We start from the raw sequence: 18,894 nt of genomic DNA, 5'->3' as shown, positions 1-18,894 counted from the left end.
TTAACCCGCGCACCGACGGGGTCTGCGCCAACTTAGAACCGACGGAGCGGGGGCGGTTGACCCCCCCCCCCGAGATCTCGAGAACGAAGCAAGATAGAGACAAGCGGTAAACGGCATGGGGTACGCACGGACAAGGCCTAAATTTTACGAAGGTAATTTTCAGGTCAGGTTTTCAGGTCAGGTCAAAGATGACGTCACAGGGGCCAAAAAAAAGTCAAAATGGTGGCGCAAAATATGAGGAGTTTTTCTCGAATAACTTTCGAAGTAACCAAGCTAGGAACAAACTAATGGCACCATCGTGATCCTCTCGTCAATCCGAATCGAATATATATGTAGTGTTGACCTCAAAAAGTGAAGGTCAAAGGTTGACCTCAGGTCACGTGACCTCAAGGTCAACTTGTATATCGTTCGATACGCCTTGACGAGCTGAATACGATGAGACCATCCGCGCGGCGGTACCTTATTCCTGTGAGGAGTTATTAGCTAAAAACCTTTGGTGACCCTTGATGACGTCACATGACCTTACAGTTGCCCAAGAGCAAAAAAGGCCTCAAGGTAGTCAAAGTTGATCGTATATAAGGCCATCCATGGTATATTGGGCCACTACAACCTTTTAGTGAAAAAAACAGGGGGTTAATTTTTCCCCCATTGACTTCTAATGGCATGGGGAGGTCAAGAAATCGACCTAGCCTTAGGTCATCGATATCAAAATTCCGAGATATGCAAATTGTAGCTACTAATGACCTCGTTACATCCTGCGACTTTCAAAGGCCTCCGTCATTACTGTTGCTCTGACACGGTGACAAAGTTGCAAAAAAGTGATTTGAGGCTGGGTCATTCGAAGTGACCTGGTGACCTGACCTTGAAAGGTAGGAAGTTCAACCTTGCACACCATGTGACATATAAGTGCATGTATGGCCTAAACTTTTGAAATCATTTTAAAAGGGATAAAAACGCAAGAAATTACCCAACGTTTCGCATGTATTGCTTAGTCATGGGTGTTTGAGTGCGATTGTGACACTTTTTGAATGCATCATGTGAAAATTGCATCTGAATCACACACTTTTTGGAGGAGAGGTCTTTTTCTGGGATGAATCGCTTTTCTTCAAAGGATGAGAAAACTCATGTGCCTCGCTTGCTCTTTTATTGCTCCATTTTGGGCGAAGCTTGCTTGGCGCTGAGTTCGTAAGGACTTGTTCTTCATTGCATCTTCGAAGAAATTCAATTCGTTCGGTCGTTCGGTTTGCTTTCATTAAAGATAGAAAGATTACCTAACGTGCTATGACTCATTCATTGCACTTCTTGACATGACATGACATGACAAATGACATGACATGATAATCCTCAACTTGCACACCATGTTTAAAATTGATGAGGGAAAGTCATGCCCAATTTCGCGGCGCTACGCGCCGCGGTTTTGCGTTATTCGCGAAAAACCTCGGGGGGGGGGGGGCGGTCAACCGCCCTCCCCGTCGGTGCGCGGGTTAAGTCGCCGATATCAAATTTATTCATTTTTTAGTTCTTATAACTCTTATCAATCGCTGAGAGTTTCATGGTGATCGTTCAGTCGATGTAACTATGACGAGCATTCTAACTTTTTCTGAGGTGAGGAGACTCGACGTGACCTGGTGATGGGACCTAGACAGGTGTGCCTGATGCTCAGCCCCTGATAAAGAGAGCTGCAGCCCCCCCCCCCCCAATGGACTGTTCCTGTTTGACCCGCATAAATGTACTGATATATGTAGAAACAATATATTGAGAGTTAACGATGACCATGTGTCATGCTTCCTTCAGGTTCCCAAATATATTTCACAAAGATGGGATAAAGCTCCAGGAAACATAGAAGTTGGGAAACTTCGCATCGCCAGGTAATATTTATCGATGTATCTATGACGAGCATTCTAACTTTTTCTGAGGTAAGGAGACTCGACGTGACGGTTACATTTATCCGTTCTTGTGGCCACATTTTTGCTGATACTGATTCACTTACACCCTGCTCTTTTGCTTAATGTTTTGGAAAACCTGCAGCTGGCCATACATGATCGACTGTGCTTTACAGGACACCGTCTGGACAGAAGTCTGGGCAGTCTGGACGTCCGAAGCTGGACGTGTCCTTCTCCTTGAGCGAAGCGGTGCTGGCAATGGAGAAGTCCGAAGCCATTCCAAAGGACCACAAGTTTGTCATTAGCAACGTCAACAACCAGACGCTCGGCGTGTTCTCTCAGACTACCCGTGAGCTCCTCCTCGGTTATTTTGAGGGCTCTGCTGCTCTCTCTCTCTCTCTCTCTCTCTCTCTCTCTCTCTCTCTCTCTCTCTCTCTCTCTCTCTCTCTCTCTCTCTCTCTCTCTCTCTCTCTCTCTCTCTCTCTCTCTCTCTCTCTCCTCTCTCTCTCTCTCTCTCTCTCTCTCTCTCTCTATCTCTCTCTCTCTCTCTCTCTCTCTCTCTCTCTCTCTCTCTCTCTCTCTCTCTCTCTCTCTCTCTCTCTCTCTCTCTCTCTCCGATATGACATTTATGCTAACTGGCTCTTTATTTTCTTTGTTGTTCTTGTTTTTTTTTTTGTTTCTATGTTCTTTGTTGTTCTTGTTCTTGTTCTTTGTTCTATGTTCTATGTTTTTTTGTTACGTTTCCTGCTTATTTTGTGCACGTTCTTTGCAGTGTCTCATGTCTCCTGTATGTGAGAACATTTAATGAAATGTGGAATTGAACCTCGACAAAGAGCACACATTTACTTGAACAACTTTTTATGGGAAAAAACTGAATTTGCGACTTGTGTGATGCCTTGACATCGTTGTTAATTTGAATCCGTGAACAGTGAACGGACTTTTTGTCACCAGCACGGCCAACAGTAATGCTGTCGTCCCGGAGACGGAAAAACTCATGATGGAAGGAAGAGTTATCCAGCGGGCTGAATGCAAGCCGGAAGGTAAGCATATCATTACTCTGTATCTGTTGTAAGGTTAGCAGGTGTATGTAGTATCGCGAACAGTGACGTAAAGGAAAACAATCATATTTTAATCATTTAAGGTCAGATAGCCAGGTTACCATAAGCGACCTTAATCACGAACAAGTACATTATTGCTGTAATTCCACCTTCCACCAACAGGACTGGCTGCTGCGAACTTTTAGTTATTATTTAGGGTAGCAGGATTAATGGGATGTGTTGTTTTATTTGTTTTATTTTATCTCTGACTTGTTTTATTTTATTTGTTATCTTTTTCTCATCGGTAACTGCACGGACATGTTGTTTTGCAAATTTTCCATTTTAAATTAGACATTTTAAATAATTCTCTCGTTTTTCCAAACGAGTATTTCTACATGCTCTCGAACATCATTTCTTATGTTGCTATCGAATACGTATTGAATGTGAGAATTGGAATAGTGACCTGGCCCCACATGTTTTGAGCTCTTTTTTTTAGCTCAGTTTTTCGGACATCACCTTCGATAGAGGCGTGGTAGAGCGATGAAACACCTTTGAAATGCATGTATTCAGCTTACAGATTGACTGATCGACTGGCATGCAACTTTACCGTTAATCTGGCAAATTAGATAAAGTCGAACTTCGAAGTTAATTCGTCATCTCGTTTTGATATCTCGAGAGGTCGAGAACCACACGAGCGATTTTGTTTTAGGCAAATATCTTCCGATTTTTTGTTTGCATTGTGCATCGCAATATACATTTAAAAGAAAGGAACTGTTGTATATTTGGGAATTGGGACTCAGTGCAAATTGGTGTCAAAGCGTTTTTATTGAATGTCTGAGCTTTATAATACTAGTAATTTTTTTTTTAAAAACCCTAAATGGTACCTAAATTTCCTACAAAATACTTGCACAGATGAGTGAGGTCGCCCCCTAACAAAAAATCACTTTTAGGAAATCTAGCAAATCACAATTTTTCCGACATTCGGGGATTGGCCTGACCTGGAAGGTCAACCATACAGTTGGATGGCATCGATTTCCTCCGTCACGAGCAGCATGCTCGTTTTTTTCGTGAAGCTGTAGCTCGATCGGGTCGGGGACGAAACGGCTGCGAAGGGGGATACCATAGGGCATAGACGCTGTAAAAAGGCCAATGCGGACAATTGTTAATGAACATGACTATCTCAATACAGAATGATTATGCCCTATTCCAAGTGTGCCTTAGCGTTTTTTTTTTCGTCAGCCCTCCGTCAGCTGATAAAGATGCCGGTGGTATAATGTTTCAATGTTCGTTTGATTCTCTCGTAATCGCGCTGCGTGCTCTTACACTACCGGTTGTGTACCGGTACAGGTAGCGAGACCTACATGAAACTGAAGCTGGAGGGCTTCCGAAAGTCGGCCGTGCCGGCCCGCATGGCCAAACGGCTGGACGACGTGGTGCACGTGAAGCCCGTGGCCAATCACCGCTACAACGTGAGTGGGCGCCCCGTCGGCCGTGGCCGCCGTCGGCAGACCGACCCCCGATGGTTTGGGCCTTTGCGGTGACCTGGTCACTGGCCGTGTTCGATGTTAAGTGTTAATGGATACTTAAACACGATTTTTACGACCTGTCCTCGTCATTTGAACGGTCGGAATTGGCAATGAAAAAAACGAAGAAAGTGTATATAAATTCAGTTTGATATGCTTCAACAGATTTTTACATTGCATTGCATTACATACTGACTTGAGTAGTGAGTAGCCTTATGAAATGAAAGCACTTCGGCGTCTCAAATATAATATTATAGGCTAAATCTTACTGTTACCGGATGTGTAGTAACTTTGGAGGTTAGGTTCTGATTTCAAGCTGAACCCTAGAGAGCAGAAGATATACCTCAGTCGCTGATAGCACGAATATTATTTCATGGCCAATATGTAACTGGGTTAGTGCCGGCCCCGGAAGTTCGTCGATTCTCCCTGACGCTTGCTCTGCCCTTCGCTCCGGCAGGTGGAATTCACCCAAAAGAAGAAGTCCGAGGGTAAGAAGGTTCGAGACGACAAGGATAAGGTGATGAATGTTCTCTTTGCCGCCTTCGAGAAGCACCAGTACTACAACATCAAGGATCTGGCGGGCATTACCCGGCAGCCTGTGGTAAGTCGAATAGCCTCTGACCGCTTCTGCGCAGGTACGCTGAACTGCTGTGACAGTATGGTATGTTTGAACGTAGTTGATTATTTCGACGGGCATGGTCAGTAGAATACCTAATTACGATGCCGACGATCCCCTAAAGAACATCAGTCCGACTGGCCTGTTCCTCTGTGGCACTGATCTGGCCACTGATCTACATACCCCGACCCGGGCAGCTGGTCTGCACAGCTGTGGTCTGCCTGTCCACTGGTCTGGTCCAATCGCTAGGTCTGTTCCATCACTGGTTTGGTCTGTCGTACCCCGGTCTGCCTGCTCGGTAGCCTGGTGTCGGCTATGTTCCGCAGCCAGGCCTCAGTCCTGGTCTGTTTCTCGTTGTATACGAGTATAGTTATAGTCCATGTTGTGTCATCTTGACGGAACTCAGTAGGCTCTGCGATGCCGTGGTAGAAGCTCCATGATTGGTATTTGTCTCCATTTTACTCATTTATGTAATTTAACTCAATAAAAATAAGTGTTTGCCATAAAGAGAGATGCTGAACGACTACTTTAAAACTCTGGGATTGTTCGGAGTGAGAGGAAAATGCTTGAGACTCTCATCAGCTCCGTTGTGACACAGTCATGCCCATTTGTGATCTTCCCGTTCCGTCAGTTAGAATTCAGCTGTGATCTTGCGTGTTGTTGGGCTCAATATAGGCGGGTTCCAGCGGTCAGCAGTACGGACGCGGTGAATACCCTAGCTCTCCCTCCCCTCGAGTGAACAGGGATGCACTCGGTCAGTCTTACAGCGGGGCCGGGGTCCCTCTGACAGTTGACAGCTGTCGGCTTGACTTCTGTGGGCGTAGGATCCACAACCACGTGTCAAGTGGGAAGGTAAAAGAGGAGGTTAACGGGTTATTTTTGGTGTTCGATTACCCTCCACTTAAACCTACTAAAGGCCGCCCCACACTGGACCTCGCATGCGGGTTGCGAGTTTTTGGGTTTTCGGGTTTCTTTAAAATTAAAGCATACACTCTATGCTCAGGGACCCACACCAACATGTAGCAAGCGAGTCTGCATGTTTTTAGCATGCGAGCCAACTTGCATCGCATTCCAAAAGTTGATTTTGAGTCAACTTTCGATTTTCCTCGCTACGAGGGCTGCGAGTTTTGGTGTGTTTTGTTGAAGTCGAATTTTGGTTCGCTGAGCTCTTATTGCGATAATATGCAATTTTCTGAGGGTGTGCCGGCTTCACTGCTTTAATGTAGTGACCATAAGAGAATGGTTTAATCACTTTAATCACTCCATGAATGCGTATTACACCCGCGAATCCAAAACCCGCTAAATTGCAACCCGCATGCGAGGTCCAATGTGGGGTGGCCCCGAGGATACGATACGGGTGAATACCATTTCTTCTATATAAAAATTTATATAATCGAATCTTTATGAGAATATAATTTTTGTGAATACCGGATGCATACGCCTTCCTCGGGGTATTTACGCCGGGATAGGGGTAACATTTGAATGTGAATACGGCCACTGGGTGTATTCAGTCTGCATCACAAGGTCTGTTGCTAGGACCCTTATATAAAGACCAATACAACATGCCGGTCGTGCTTTGTCGCTAAATCATGCTTAAACGAGTCATACTAAAAACCAAGAATTAAATAATATTAACCCGCGCACCGACGGGGATCTGCGCCAACTTCGCACCGACGCACAGTGTGGCCAAACGCCAGATTAGCGCGAATTTAATCAAAAAACGAATTTTGGAATTTTGACTTTTTATAGCTATCAGTCGATAGGAAATTGTCCAAAGTATGTCAATATCACAAAACTTTGGTTCAATGTCTTCCTTTCGGTGTCCAAAAAGCTAGCTAAAGTGGACATACGCAATGCCGGTCCCCGCTGTGCTGAAATCGTCGAAAACCCGCGTCATGTTTACAACACATTTTGGCGTAATTGTCGGAAATATTTGGAAGTAATTGGAGTGGCATATGACTACTGAGCCTATATTTGATAGTATACCCGAATTCTATAGGTATCCTTGGACTAACCGATGAGTTATGCTCATTTGAAAATGACCTTTTCAAACAGCCCCTGAAAACACAGTCCATCTTAAAAACGTAGAGATATAAGAAAATGGCCAAAAAACTCCACGCCAAATCTACCATGAGAAGATTCGCCACACTTTTCTGGACATGATCCATTCAAGAAACCCTGCCCCAACCTGCCCCCCGGCCTTTGGCTCAGCTTTGAACGTATCGGGTTGGCTCGCCCGGGGAGGTCCGGCTACAGGGTGGGCGCGGCAGCGGCTCCGTAACGTTACGCGGATGGCTCAACCGCTGCATTTCTGACTTGTTATATTGCAGAATACGGTCGCCAATGAATAAATCTTGACAATTTTTCAACCCTCGCCCATATAGGGGGTGAGGGTGGGGTCGAAAGGACCCCTCTCGGTTTTTCGCAAAAAGCTCATGTAAAAAGCGGCCGATCGCGACGAAACTTTCAGTACACTCGAGTTTATCAATTTTACACCTACCCTTTAAATTTCACGACCCTGACCCCAATGACCTTTGACCTGTGACCTATTTCTCGAGACCATGTTTGGCCGGAGGCGCGATTGGGCGTATGTTTGCTTGCATTAGTCGCGCGTTTGCAGTCTTTTCGTGGTTTCAAGCGTCTAAACATGTGATATAATGATGTTGGTCCCATGCATTATGGTCGGTGTCAAGATCACTTGAAGGTCAGGTCAGTTCAATGACCTTTGATGACCTCGGTTCACCTTTTTTAGTTTTACTTGTTTCCAGGCTAGTTTTTGGAGCTGATTTCGAATTTAGTAACCATTTGAACATTTAGGAAGAAGTTTGGTGCCTTCGTAACATGCAACGAAGCTGTCACTGGCGGTTGACACCTATTAATTATGAATACCCGGCAGGACTGGTTGGCCTGACCTGACCTGACCCGACCTACGTTCGCGGCTAGCAAAACACCAATGCGGGCGAGGGTTAATGACATGAAGGTGCTTATGGTGTAAGTCTTTGTTTTTACTCCCATTGCTGAGGCTCAGTCCTATCGGTGCGTGTATTTCAGCAACCATCTACCGATTCATGTGCTTCACCAGGAACATTCACACAGAAACATAATTAGATGTTGATTTTTTTCAAGCAAACTTTGGACAATCATAAGAATTTACCAGAGAAATGATGGGAATTTCGTAAACGATTCCTCCTCCTAACATGCCCATCATTGCTGGGACCCACAATCCTATGCCTCTTATTTGCGGTTAAATTCCAGGATTTCGTAATCAGAGTCGGAGTCGTTCGGAGTCAACAGTTCTGACCCTGCAGTCAGAGCCGGAATCGGAATCGATTTTAGAATCCGGACCAAGACTCGTAGTCTGAGTCACCGGAAATCCATCGACTGCGTGGACTTGCCATGGCTGCGGAGTCAGAGTCCGAGCCGATCGTATAGCTCGACAGTTTTGCCCGGAGTCAGAGTTGAAATTGACTTTTGAAAGCCGTAGTCGGAGTTGGAGTAACTCCATCGACTTCACAGCCCTGGCCTGGTAAGCACATCACCCGTCGTAAGCTAGTTCTCCTTACTTTTAGAGGCGGAACTATGCCATTATATGTCAGCAAGCATTTATAATGCATCGTAAAAGGTCTCACATAGGTTTAAGTGTCAATTTTGAAACCAGGGAACCATTTTCAACGGATCCGAGCAGCGCTGGGATTTAATTCGCGCTAAACTGGTGTTTGGCCACACTGTGCGACGGGGGGGGGGGCGGATGACCGCCCCCCTGAGATCTCGAGAACGAAGCAAGATAGCGACAAGCGGTAAACGGCATCGGATACGCACGGTCAAGATCTACAATTTTTACTAAGGTCATTTTCAGGTCAGGTCAAAGATGACGTCACAGGGGTCGAAAAAGTCAAAATGGCGGCGCTGGATATGGAGAGAGTTTTTCTCAAATAACTTTCGAATTAGTCAAGATAGGAACAAACTAAGGGCATCATCGTGATCCTCTCGTCAATCCGCATCGAATGATATATATGTTGACCTCGAAAGGTCAAGGTCAAAGGTTGACCTCAGGTCACGTGACCTCGAGGTCATCATGTATATCATTCGATGCGTCTTGACGAGCTGAACACAATGAGACTATCCACGCGTCTGTATCTTGTTCCTGTACGGAGTTATTGGCCGAAAACCTTTGGTGACCTTTGATGATGTCACATGACCTTACAGCTGCCCAACAGCAAAACAGACCTCAAGGTAGTGAAGGTTGATCGTATATGAAGTCATGTATGGTATATGGGGCCATTCCGACCCGTTTTAGTGGTAAAAACAGGGAGTTGATTTTTCCCCCATTGACTTATAATGGGGAGGTCGCGAAATTGACCTGACCTTAGGTCACCGATATCAAAATTCCGAGATATACAAATTGTAGCTACTAATGACCTAATAACATCATGCGACTTTCAAAGGCCTCCGACATCTACTGTAGCTCTGGCACGGTGACAAAGTTGCAAAAAAGTGACTTGAGGTTGGGTCATTCAAAGTGACCTGGTGACCTGACCTTGAAAGGTAGGAGGTTCAAACTTGCACACCATGTGTAAAATTGATGAGGGAATAGTCATACCAAATTTCGCGGCGCTACGCGCCGCGGTTTTCCCGCTATTCGCGAAAAACCTCAGGGGGGGGGGGGGCGGATATCCGCCCCCCCGTCGGTGCGCGGGTTAAAAACTCACAGACGTATTTCGTTCATATGTGAGGTGTTTCATGAATGTCTAACCGTGGGATTGTGCTAAGGACTTGAATTATGTCATCAAATCATACGGCAAGAATTACAGATTGAACAAGAACTGTAAATTGATAGTTAACCCGCGCCCGGCTGGGGGTCCTGGATTTCCACGCCCTGCTGGGGGGGGGGGGTAGTATTTGAACACCCCCCCCCCCTTGTAACTCGGCTCCTGAGCCACGTAGCGATACGCGGAAGGCGGCGTTCGAAAGAGCGTCAAAAATAATGACGAAATCACTTCGGTCAATTTTTTGATCAGGTCAAGGGTCAGGTCACCAGAGGTCATTGAAGGCAAAATTTCGCCGATTTCCAGGTCGAATGTCGACAATTTCCAAGAAGCCAACGCATAACTCGGGAACCAATAGAGCTACAGCGCCGCGGAAAAGCGCATTCGATAGCCCTATTAACGCCCTTTCTGGGTAATTCTCTCAGATTTGACCTATCGTCAACGGTTTTGCCTGCAGGGGGCAAAAACTGCAAAAATAGCCGATTTTTTTTCGGAAACAGTTTTTCTGCAATAACTTTTGACCCAAGCCTTGTACGAGCTTACTTTTACCAGCATCGTGTTCCTCTCGTCAAGACGCATCGAATGAACTATAAATTGACCTTGAAAGGTGAACTTGAAAATTTGACCTCAGGTCAAGGTCATGACCTGACCGGAAAGGGTCATGTTGCATATCAGTCGATCCGTATCGTCTAGCTGAACACATCTAAGGCGTTTTCATCGCTCTAGCATGCCTCTATCAAAAGTTATTTGCGAAAAACTGTTAGATACCATTCGTGACCTAAGATGACCTCAGGGCATAAACAAGGGTCACGGACACCATTTTCATGTTCAGTGTGTCTAAACCACTTGTAATTTGGTGTTTGGGAGTGTTTATAATGTCTTCCGTCCAAAAGAGGCGCATTTCAATTTTCTCCCATTGACTTATAATGGGGAGGTCGCAAAATTGACCTGACCTTAGGTCATCGATATCAAAATTCTGAGAAATACATTTTGTACATGCTATTGCTCTTAGCAATCGCTGAAAGTTTCAAAGCGATCGGTCACTCGGTGTAGCTATGACAGACATTGGAACTTTTTTATGAGGTGAGGTCACTTCAAGTGACCTGCTGACCTGACCTTGAATGACCTTGGTCTGAAATTTTCACAACATGTGTAGAATTGATGTGTGATAAGGTGTACCAAAAACGGCGGCGCTCCGCTCCGCCGTTTTTGAGATATTCGCGAAAAACCACAAGGGGGGGTGTTCAAACACCCCCCCCCAGCAGGGCGCGGGTTAAGATAAGTTTTGAGATAATAACTTTTGATAGAACTACGAAGTACAGACAGGATATCAGCTTAGCCTTAACAATATGAATGTTTTGATATAAACGTTCACATTTTGCTTCGATCACATTTGCGGTAACTTCGAAAATTACGGCAGTGGTGAGATTCGTTTTGGGGTAGTTTACCGCAAAATGAGTTTACCGCACTTGGTGAGATTGGGCCAAGTGGTCGAATTTTATCGTGTTATTCCTCGTGTCATTACTTAGTATATTACACGTCTCCATAACAACGTGATAAGGTTGAAGTTGATGACACAATAATATATCATCATTTTAAAAGAAGCTAAAACTCCGCCGAAGGCCTAAAAATATTTCTGCTGGGGGGCAATGCAGTTTGCTCAACGACAATTTTGACAACTTGTCACGAATTTGACTGCTTATACGCTATCGTTACAGGGTCCGAGTATTCTGTCTATAATCCGCTGTACTTCGTTGCCCTATTTCGCTGTGACGCTCGCCCGTTGATTCACAGACCTATCTGAAGGAGATTTTGAACGAGGTGTGTAATTACAATCTGAAGAATCCCCATCGGAACATGTACGAGCTGAAGCCCGAGTACCGACATTACAAGGAGGACGAGGACTAGTCGACGACAGTCTTTGGTGGCTTTCATTACACCAGGAGCTCTCTTCCGCCGCGTCCGCCAATCGACGGGCCTCAACTTAGCGAGAGGAGCGCCGCCAGCGGTGCCGGGGTGTGTTTCTATCACGGCATGTAGTGTGAACGGGCTGCTCTTCTGAAACTCTGTGCTGGTTCGGCAGTAAGGCTCCTCGGCTGTTTCGGCTAGAATTGTCGTTATGAATGTGCTGATGGAGATGCATTATCCAGCCTCTCTTGTTTATCCAAGGAGACAGTCTTACACAGTTTCACCCATGCGTATTATCATCGCTTACTGGGCTTGTCTCTTCTTGCGTCTGGCTACTTTTGGCATTTCGATCAATCACGCTGTATTGGTTAGGCCTTTATGATTACGTATTTTGCTTTCTAGCTTATCGGTCGTATACTCCATTATCCGATATCGAGAGACCCTTCCAGAGGACAGCTTTTACAGGGTGGCCGCTCAACCCGGTACTGAAGCGTATTCTTTGCTCGTTCAATTGTTTGAACTTGATTCTCTCGTTCCGCAAGAGTACATTAAATCTCTTTACCAGCTGTCAGTTCAGTAGGGCTCCCTTCGTCTTGTATGGGCACTTCTCATCATGCGCACAATAGTTCCCCTGCGGTTCATGATCGTGATCTGTTCTCAAAGTTCTCATACTCTGGTCAAGTTAAGAACTTGTTTTCTTTCATCTGATCAGTGAGCCATACACATGAAAAAGCATTGACGATGTCAGCTGTTCTAATATTTGCTCATATTTTGCTTTTTATAGTTCCTAAATCTAAGCATTGTTCAAACATTTCACTGAAGTATTGGTCCGTTCGGTGCCGTTTCTAGTTGCGTGCTTTTCGTGCAAGGTATGGCCATTGGTCAGCGTGCTAAACATGAACTGGCGATTGGCCTCATGGCTCAGTTAATGATCACGTGACACTAGGCTGAAGTCTGAATGTTGCCAGCTGGCTGCGGCGTGTGTGGCGCTAGTGTGTCACGTGACACCAGGCTGTTGTCCGAGTGTCGTCAGGTGGCTGCGGCAGCGTGTGGCGCTGTTGTGGGTGAGCCGGGAGGGTAGGTGGCGGGGTGGACAGTGTGTCAGGGGCGGGGCGCTGGTGCCGAGCGGCGCTCGTGTGTGGTGATGAGACACGCCCGTGCCGGGCAGTCTGTGATAGTCGGGACCGGCCGACTGTGATGTGCCCGGTTTGCAGGCGACCAGCCTTTTCAGGCTGTCTCACCGGCTGTGTTGTTCCTTATTGAGCCTGATAGGTGAACGGCTGGGCACTGAAATACATTTTCAAATACACATGACCCCAACTACTGTTCTTTGTATGAGATCTATGTGGGTGCGTATTATTTAGGCCAGGGTTCATAATGTCCAGGGCACAATGTGTCCAGTGCTCGAAATGGCCAGTGCCTTGAATTGGCCCGTGTTCACATTGTCCAGGGATTACATGGTCCAAATGTGGCCAACTGGCTGCAGATAGGGTAAATTCAAAGAGGCCAGGGTTCATAATGTCCAGGGCACGATGTGTCCAGTGTTCGAAATGGCCAGGGTTCATAATGTCCAGGGTACGATGTGTCCAGTGTTCGAAATGGCCAGGGTTCATAATGTCCAGGGCACGATGTGTCCAGTGTTCAAAATGGCCAGTGCCTTCAATGGGCCAGAGTTCATAGTGTCCAGGGATTACATAGTCAACCCAACCCAACCAAACCTAACCTAACCTAACCTAACCTAACCTAACCTAAGGTAATGATGTTTGCCTACCGGGGATAAGGAAATAGTTTCTCGCATGAATAGATTGCAAGCAATAGTAAATCAAATATTTTTAGGTTAAGTGGTTATGCATCAGGCTTCAGGCCTTCGGCCTGAAGCCAGATACATAACCACTTAACCTAAAAATATTTGATTTACTATTGCCTGTAATCTCTCCTAAGGCATTGCCTTCGGCACTGCACTGCTTCGCATTGAGCTGGTTCCGTGTTTTTTTACATAATGACGTCACTATCAGTGACTATGTAATCCCTGGACATTATGCACTCTGGCCCATTGAAGGCACTGGCCATTTTGAATACTGGACATATCGTGCCCTGGACATTATGAACCCTGGCCATTTCGAACACTGGACACATCGTGTCCTGGACATTATGAACCCTGGCCATTTCGAACCAAGATACCTATAAGAAACAGGTAGGTCCGATGTTTTGAGTAAAGCCCACGTAAAGCCCTGGTGACGTCACTGACATTTCTTATATGGAGAATTTCGCCCATAAGAAAAATATTTTACATACGAAAATTTGTATTTCATTCGGAAAAAATACATTCTATCAATTTCATCATGAAACTTATATAATTTAATTAAAAAACTTGAAATCCTTTGAGTGCTTGTCCCAACCCCTGCTAAACCTTTGGTCACGTGACTTCCATAATAAACTTTGCGTTTTGCAATGTTATGACTTAAACAGAAGCAATAAATGTTACAAGCGTATTATTTATGATGTTTTAGGCAGCAATCGTGTAATAACATCCTTGAATTATATACATTCTGCTTAAAAGAGGTCACGTGATGCTACCAGATTGTGCTCGGACAGCATCTTCTTGAACTTCGATTTTGAGTACTTTTTACCTTCATTGAGTCCTAATAACGGACGTTTTTAGTTATAAAATGAAGCAATGAATCTATTGAGGGCAAAATTTAATCATTTTTGCACTTTCAAGCCGGGCTATCCTGGCATGAACTTCGGCCGGTTTGTGTGTGAAGCCTATGGTGAAGGGAAAACTTCACGCCCGGCTGACGTCACAGACCTCGGCTACCAAATCGTGTCCGGTGGGGGTCGTTTCGAACACTGGACACATCGTGCCCTGGACATTATGAACCCTGGCCTCTTTGAATATACCCTATCTGCAGCCAGTTGGCCGCATTTGGACCATGCAATCCCTGGACATTATGAACTCGGCCCATTCAAGGCACTGGCCATTTCGACACTGGGCATATCGTACCCTGGACATTATGAACCCTGGCCAGAATGAATGCTCCCCGATCTATGTTACCCTCAGACATGGCTGGAGTTGAATGGAGCAGAGGGAGGGATACTATTAGATTAAGCTAAAGATGAATTGATAGATACGGAGAGATGAAGATGGAGTGATAGTGGGATGGAGAAAGAGATAGATAAGTAGAGATGCCAGATGGAGAGCTAGAGGGACAAGAGATGGAGAGGTAGAGAGATAGATGGATGGATATAAAGACGAGAGAGAGAGAGAGAGAGAGAGAGAGAGAGAGAGAGAGAGAGAGAGAGAGAGAGAGAGAGAGAGAGAGAGAGAGAGAGAGAGAGAGAGAGAGAGAGAGAGAGAGAGCGAGAGCGAGAGCGAGAGCGAGAGCGAGAGCGAGAGCGAGAGCGAGAGCGAGAGCGAGAGCGAGAGCGAGAGCGAGAGCGAGAGCGAGAGCGAGAGCGAGAGCGAGAGCGAGAGCGAGAGCGAGAGCGAGAGCGAGAGCGAGAGCGAGAGCGAGAGCGAGAGCGAGAGCGAGAGCGAGAGCGAGAGCGAGAGCGAGAGCGAGAGCGAGAGCGAGAGCGAGAGCGAGAGCGAGAGCGAGAGCGAGAGAGAGAGAGAGAGAGAGAGAGAGAGAGAGAGACGCACCACAGATAACAAACATTTCATTTCGAAGACAAACATGACTCACTTATCAGTGTAAACATCACATGTTAACCCTCGCCCGTAAACGGCGATCTGCCACCTTCGCCCATGCAGGGGGGGGGGTTGGTGCGACCCCCCCTTGGCGTTTGAAAACGGAGCGTCGTAGAGCTTAGCGGAAAAGACCAACGGATTGCTCTCGCCGAGATCTCGCGATTGGTGGTACATTTTTGGTCCTAGGTCAACATTTGACCTACTTTTGACCGGTCAAAGGTCAAATTTTCGGAAAAATATACTTTTTTCAACTTTCCGCGGCGATTGCGGCAAAACGGTGGGAGATATCGACTTGAAACCTTCACTATCGTGTTCCTTGATCAATTCTCTATCGTTTGGTATGTATTTCGTTTCCCTAGCTCTAAAAATGGCGCGTTGGGAGCGCCGGAAGTCGGCAAGGTCGCAGTCGGCGGCAGAAATTCGAAAAAAAAACAAAATTTAAATTTTTGAAATCTGATTGTATTTTTGGATTTGGGAGGTCCATTTGCTCCCTATAGAAGCTAATATTGCTGCATATTCCCATTGAGGTGACAAGAATTAGCAAAATAGTGGTTCGGGCGCTTTTCAAAAATAGTACCGGACGCTGTTCCTCTTCTGACGTCATAGCTCCGTGACCTGACCTGACCCGGTCAAGTTTCTTATACCATATGATAGCCAATACTTGCCCCAACATGCATGGGAAGTTTCATCACGATCCATCAACCGATGTCCGTACCACCGACAGGAAACCTCGGGCGTTGGCACTCAGTTTGTGAAAATCCGGCCGGAGGCTGTTCCCTTTGTGACGTCATAACTCCGTGACCTGACATGACCCGGTCAAATTTTTTTATCAAAAGATGTGCAAGGTTTGCCCCATAAGGTACCCAAAATTTGGCGGCGCTGCGCGCCGCCGTTTTTGCACTATTTCCGAAAAGCCTCAGGGGGGGGGGGGGTTGCACCAACCCCCCCCCTACATGGGCGAGGGTTAATGGGTGGTGCCCACCCCACAGATGTCTTAAGGTATGTTGCGTTATTCCGGTACTGCTCGGTTTGTCCTACCGGACCAATACGAGGGTCGGACCAGGTCGGACCACATAAAACCGCAGCATCGTGGCTCCAGCTCCCCCTCTGAAACACGTTTGATCCACCCTACCTCTCTGTGTTCGTAACCATCACGCAAGCTTCAGTGTAAGTGCATTACTACTGTAGAGCCGTTGCGCTCAATTGCATTGCTTCTCTTGTAGCTGGTCAGCCAATCATTGTGTTCCCCGTCTCGGCCACCGCCCGTCTTATGCGCCGGCAGAGCTGAGGCCCAGCTATTTTGGCATGTGACTTTCAATCTGTCGCTCAAAACATCCTTTCGATCTGGTGAACCACGGTTATCTGTCGCTCAATACATCCTTCTCGATCTGATGTATCGAACACCTACAATGTTAACCCGCGCCCTGGTGGGGTCTGTTTATAACGCGACCTGGTGGGGGGGGGGGCTATTTTTTGCCCCCCCCCCCCTCGTATCTCCGAAACTACTGGACGGATCCGCAAAATTCAAACGGCGTTCGAAAGGCCTGTCAAATTTGTCTGAGGAAACCAAATTTCATTGACCTCGGGGTCACCGATGACGTCACAGGCCAGGTCATAGATGAAATGTTTCACCGTTCACGGGTCTTCTAGGGAATCCGCTATAACACCAAGGAAAACGCATTTTGTCGAGAATCAGCGATAGGGCGTCAGTTGCCTAGTAGATATGTTGCTATTAGAGGTCACTGACAATACCAGGTCAGGTCACAGGTCAGGTCACCAAGGGTCACAGGTCAGGTCACATGAACCCAACTTTACTAAGGTTGTGTGATGCATGTTTTATGGCCAATTTTTCATTTCCAACTCAATGGTGTTGGTTATAAGCCTATCAGGTACGGCTTAGGTCACTTTCTGGTGAAGGTCAGGTCAAGGTCAGGTCAAGGTCAGGCCAAAAAAGGTCAAATTTTAAAGTTGATAGTTTTGCATAAAATGGGTATTGATTCGATGCAGCTCGTCACGGGGAGTCTAATGGTGGTCTTTGTTTTGCGCTATGGGGTCTAGAATTGCTAAGAATTGAGATTGAAAATTTGACGTCATCAATTTTGAACAGTTTTTTCGCTATAACTTCGCCAAAAAAGAGGTATCAATCTCAAATTTGGTATGTGGATGGAAGGCGGTAAGGACTATCACATATAGGTAGGGGAAGTTGGGGGAACGCCGAATACTTTTTTCTGACGCCCGTAGCACGCAAGGTAGACAACATAAGCTATTCTTGTTGGCGTCATTCGAGAGGCCAGTCTTTTGCCTTTCAAACATACCAGGCGCATTTGATGAATTCGCATACCGTTAAGCGCACAAACAAAAAATATCAAAGAAGTGACTTTTTCGGCGTTGCCCCGGACTGCGGGGAAAGCCGAACATGGGAGAAATGATCTACGGGGAATGCCGACATTGATGGTTTGCCACTTTATCTCAAACTTTATCCAGAATTTATCAAAGCTGACACGCGTTTTAAGAGCTTGAGGACGCTTGGTGCACACTGGAAGTTATAATTGTGTGATATAATAAGAAAATGCCAGGTAAATAATTCCTTATAGGTAACAGGCCGTTGTGTCGGTTGAAAGTGTAATTTGTGTGACTAAAAATTCGCGTTGCTATTCTACAGCAGTAAAGTCCACGTAGCGTGCTTTAACGTGCGTAATTGCACGTTTTCGGCATTACCCCAGCCAGCCATACTTTCATTTGCAGGCCCATAACTTTTCAACGTGCCGTATAAATTTCAAATAGGCAGCACACTTATGCAAAGACATGCTGAAGATTACTTGACCGAATTGGCCAGACAAACGGTAGCATAATGAGTAAGAAATGCAGCTTCAAAGGCGCATGTAGTACAAGGAACGCGTACCTTGAAAACGCTCTTGGCGCCCTCACAGCCGAAGTATTCCGAATGACGACTCGTAACAAACATGCGATAATTGTAGTCACTTAAGCTTCAGAGCATCCCCAGTAAACATGCCGACGTCGGCCCGACGTCGGCCGACGTCGGGGTGACGTCGGCAACTCGGCATCGGCATGCCGACGTCGGCCCGACGTCGGTCCAACCTCGGCATGACGTCGGCTGGATGTCGGATATGCCCGCATGTTCCGACGTCCAGCCGAGGTCCAGCCGACGTCGGGCCGACGTCGGACCGAGATCAATTGCTGAGGTCCAGCCGACGTCGGGCCGACGTCGGGGCGACGTCGGACCGACATCGGCCGCTGTTTTGACCGTTAAAATAATATAAAATACATGTTTCATGTTTCATAAAGAGCTTCTGTATTCAAATTTTCCTCAGGAAACTCAAATCTTCCTCCACGCCGCAACCCCCTGATCCGGACTGGACGGGAAACTTTATCCCATTCCCATTTGGGATTGCCCGTAACAGTAAGCCGAGCTCGCCCGTAGCCGGGTGCGGTGAGTGCTTGGGGGCTGC

The 18,894-nt window shown here is 46.4% G+C and overlaps 1 protein-coding gene across 1 annotated transcript; it reads left to right on the top strand.

Annotated features, from left to right (window-relative positions):
* Nucleotides 1–1,764: 1,764 nt before the first annotated feature.
* Nucleotides 1,765–13,058, top strand: LOC122376527 (general transcription factor IIF subunit 2-like). Its single transcript, XM_043356422.1, has 6 exons — nucleotides 1,765–1,868; nucleotides 2,060–2,232; nucleotides 2,835–2,923; nucleotides 4,268–4,389; nucleotides 4,901–5,044; nucleotides 11,620–13,058. The coding sequence occupies exons 3-6, from the start codon at nucleotides 2,878–2,880 to the stop codon at nucleotides 11,731–11,733; spliced, it is 426 nt and encodes a 141-aa protein (XP_043212357.1). The 5' UTR covers nucleotides 1,765–1,868; nucleotides 2,060–2,232; nucleotides 2,835–2,877; the 3' UTR covers nucleotides 11,734–13,058.
* The last annotated feature ends 5,836 nt before the right edge of the window (nucleotides 13,059–18,894 follow it).

This window comes from Amphibalanus amphitrite, unplaced genomic scaffold (genome assembly GCF_019059575.1).
Source record: "Amphibalanus amphitrite isolate SeventyFive unplaced genomic scaffold, NRLGWU_Aamphi_draft 002183F_arrow, whole genome shotgun sequence".
NCBI lineage: Eukaryota > Metazoa > Arthropoda > Thecostraca > Balanomorpha > Balanidae > Amphibalanus > Amphibalanus amphitrite.
The sequence above is the reverse complement of the archived record's forward strand: the minus strand, read 5'-3'. Positions and strand labels throughout refer to the sequence as shown.